The following is a 2847-nucleotide window of genomic DNA, read 5'->3' as shown; positions in this document are numbered from 1 at the left end:
TGAAACTACAGCAGGTATGTATTTTTTTTTTGTTTGTTTTTTAATTTACTGGAGCATGGATTTGTTTACTACAACTACATGCTAAAATCACAGACATACTAACAAAAACACGCACATTTTATTATCAACAGCAACACTTTACAGATGCTTTTTGAATATCCTAGGCTTCTGGCATCCATAGGGGTGGTAGTCATGTGGTTTGCGTGCTTGGTTTCAGTGTGTAAGGTTCCTGGTTCAAACCCCACCCCTACCACATTTCTCCTTGTAGCATGGAGTTGTGTCAGGAAGGGGATGTGGTGTAAAACTTGTGCCAATTCATCATGCAGCTGGTCGCATGTAACACTCTGGTTAATTTATATGAACATCAGATGTAATTTCTTGGAGAAGACCTATCAAGAAAATGTTGGTATAATTTTAAAGCTTAGGATGTTCTCTTTCCAGTGATATGTATTTCATAACATTTGGATGTAAATCAAGAAACTGGTCTGTTGAATAATTTTGTTAGGGGTGGACTCGGTGGTCGTGGTTCAATAAACATAGTCATTTTTTGCCCATATGTCTTTAAATGTGGAATAGTATGAAAGACAAGTTTCTTCAGAACATTGTGACACCAGTTCCATAGATTTTGCATGAAAATTGACTGAATAATGCTATTTTTTGCAAAATGGTCAATTCCGAGAAAATCAACAACAACATTTTGAATTCCAATACATTTTCCATTCATTTATGTCACATAAATTGGCTTTTTCTCTAAAACTAAATGGAATAATTAAATCCAGAAGGTTGCATTTGAAAGGGATACATGTGTATACTTTACATAATGAATTCTGAAAAACAAACAAACAAAAAAAACAAAACATTTTAACCCTGTTACACTTTTTAGGCTCAGTCTGTAAAATGCAACCTGCTCCACCTTGAATTTGCTGTGGCGACCCTGAGTGAAAACAAGGGAGCAGCTGAAGGGACTTTTAGGCTTCTTGCATCCATAATGTCTTCAATCATTTGTTAAAATGTGTAAAACAAAAAACAAAAATTGAATCATATTTGAAAGATCTGCAGTGTATGTGTGAGTGAAATGGAGAATTAGAAGTCAAGATACACATTCACTAATAATGTTTTGAACCCTTCTGAATATGCTGAAGTGAATGGACACGTCTCATCTTTACAAATGAAACTAATTACACAAAAGGACAACATACCTTTGATGAAGTGATCATGACAAGCACACACTCCTCTGTTTCCAATATTTTTCCATGACTGGGTTCCTCTTGTAATCGCGCTTAAGTACAGTTTCCTCCTTACGAATTCTGTGAAACTTCAGGCCTTAGGGAACTTCAGACCAGAGGTCACTGCCTGCGGCCAACTACTACTTTCGTTTCATGTTTTTGTTGCTCTTCTGTTTGTAAAAAAAAAAATCCTACATAATCTGTAAAAACCTTGCAACTGTTAGAATGGGTTAAGTCTGCTTGAGGTTTCTTCCTCATTATCACCAGAGGGAGTTTTTCCTTACCACTGTCACCTGTGTACTTGCTCTCTGGGTTGGTAGGGTTAGACCTTATGGCGCCTTGACACTTGCACACATTTTGGCTTGCACTCTCGCGCACTTATTGGGTACAGTTCCACGTCAATAGCAACAGGCACACAAGCAGGTTGTTCTTTAGGAGACCTGAATGTAATTTTCTTATTTCTTGTTGTAAGGCTAGATTATCTCAGTGACATTGAGATATTTGCGACTGTAACACCATTTTTCAGACATCTGCTGACCGATGTTAGCTTGATATAAAAAAGTGCATATCATGACCCCTTTAACGCTACCTTAGTAACAGCTGCGCCGCTTTTCACTGAAAACTCCCAATATTAGAATTTACTCTCGTAGATGACGAAACAACAACCTTGTCACTGCTTTGCGATGCAACAACCGATAGGAGCTAGTAGTGGGTTTACATGTGGCTAACTCTTAGCTATCCACAAACAAACTGACAGGCGCGCTAACATTAGCTACCAGGCTACATCTACGCAAGCCCTTAAGTTTGTGACTGACGATTTCTGTTGTCACTGACAAACTGAAGTCAAACAGAAACGACGAACCGGCAATAAATGCGGCTGACTGCGATTAAACTCGGCTAGCAGCTGAGCGTTAGCCCCGCTAACACATCAAAATCATCCACAGCGGCTCCAGCATTCATTCTCCTCACACATCTCACCCCATTCTTCTTCTGCGCCATCTTATCCATCTTCTTAGCGATTCTTATGATGTCCTCTTCTTCCTTTTTGCCCATGGTGTCCGATCTGATACAAACTAAATTTGAAGGGAAAAGTGGGAAATAAAAAAAACGGCGACAAAGACAACACGCCACCGAAATGAAAAGAAGCGGCGTCAGTCAGACAGACCGCACAGTCCGACCCTCCACTGGGAGGCAGACCCGACCAATCGAGGGATGATACCCCCAAGGAGTTCAAGGACAAGCAGTCGAAACCAGAACAGTAAATTATTGTGAAAACACAAACATAAAACACAAATATCTGCGGGGCACACACGATATAAAATAAAAGTTTGAAAAGTTGCACTTTAATTTGTTGTCTTCAATCCAGACGTAACAGTTCCGTTCTGAGTTAACTTTATATATGTTATAGTTAACTATATATATGTGCTCTGTCTTTACATTCAGTTTTATGTTTGGTTACCTGTATTTTAAATAAATTACATTATGTTCATTTTAATTTTATTCAGTTTATATATATATATATATATATATATATATATATATATATATATATATATATATATATATATATATATATATATATATATATATATATCCTTGGATCCCTGTTCCAAAAGGCCAC

The 2847-nt window shown here is 37.6% G+C and overlaps 1 protein-coding gene across 1 annotated transcript in view; it reads right to left on the bottom strand.

Annotated features, from left to right (window-relative positions):
* tcea1 (transcription elongation factor A (SII), 1) overlaps positions 1 to 2424 on the bottom strand; it is a 17033-nt gene extending 14609 nt beyond the window's left edge. Inside the window, exon 1 of the mRNA XM_034182611.1 lies at positions 2154 to 2424. Coding sequence (XP_034038502.1) covers positions 2154 to 2279 — 126 coding nt within the window. The 5' untranslated portion in view covers positions 2280 to 2424. The remainder of the gene's footprint in view (positions 1 to 2153) is intronic.
* Between the last annotated feature and the right edge of the window lie 423 nt (positions 2425 to 2847).

This window comes from Thalassophryne amazonica, chromosome 12 (genome assembly GCF_902500255.1).
Source record: "Thalassophryne amazonica chromosome 12, fThaAma1.1, whole genome shotgun sequence".
Taxonomy (NCBI): Eukaryota; Metazoa; Chordata; class Actinopteri; order Batrachoidiformes; family Batrachoididae; genus Thalassophryne; species Thalassophryne amazonica.
This window is presented reverse-complemented; position numbering and strand designations above follow the sequence as displayed.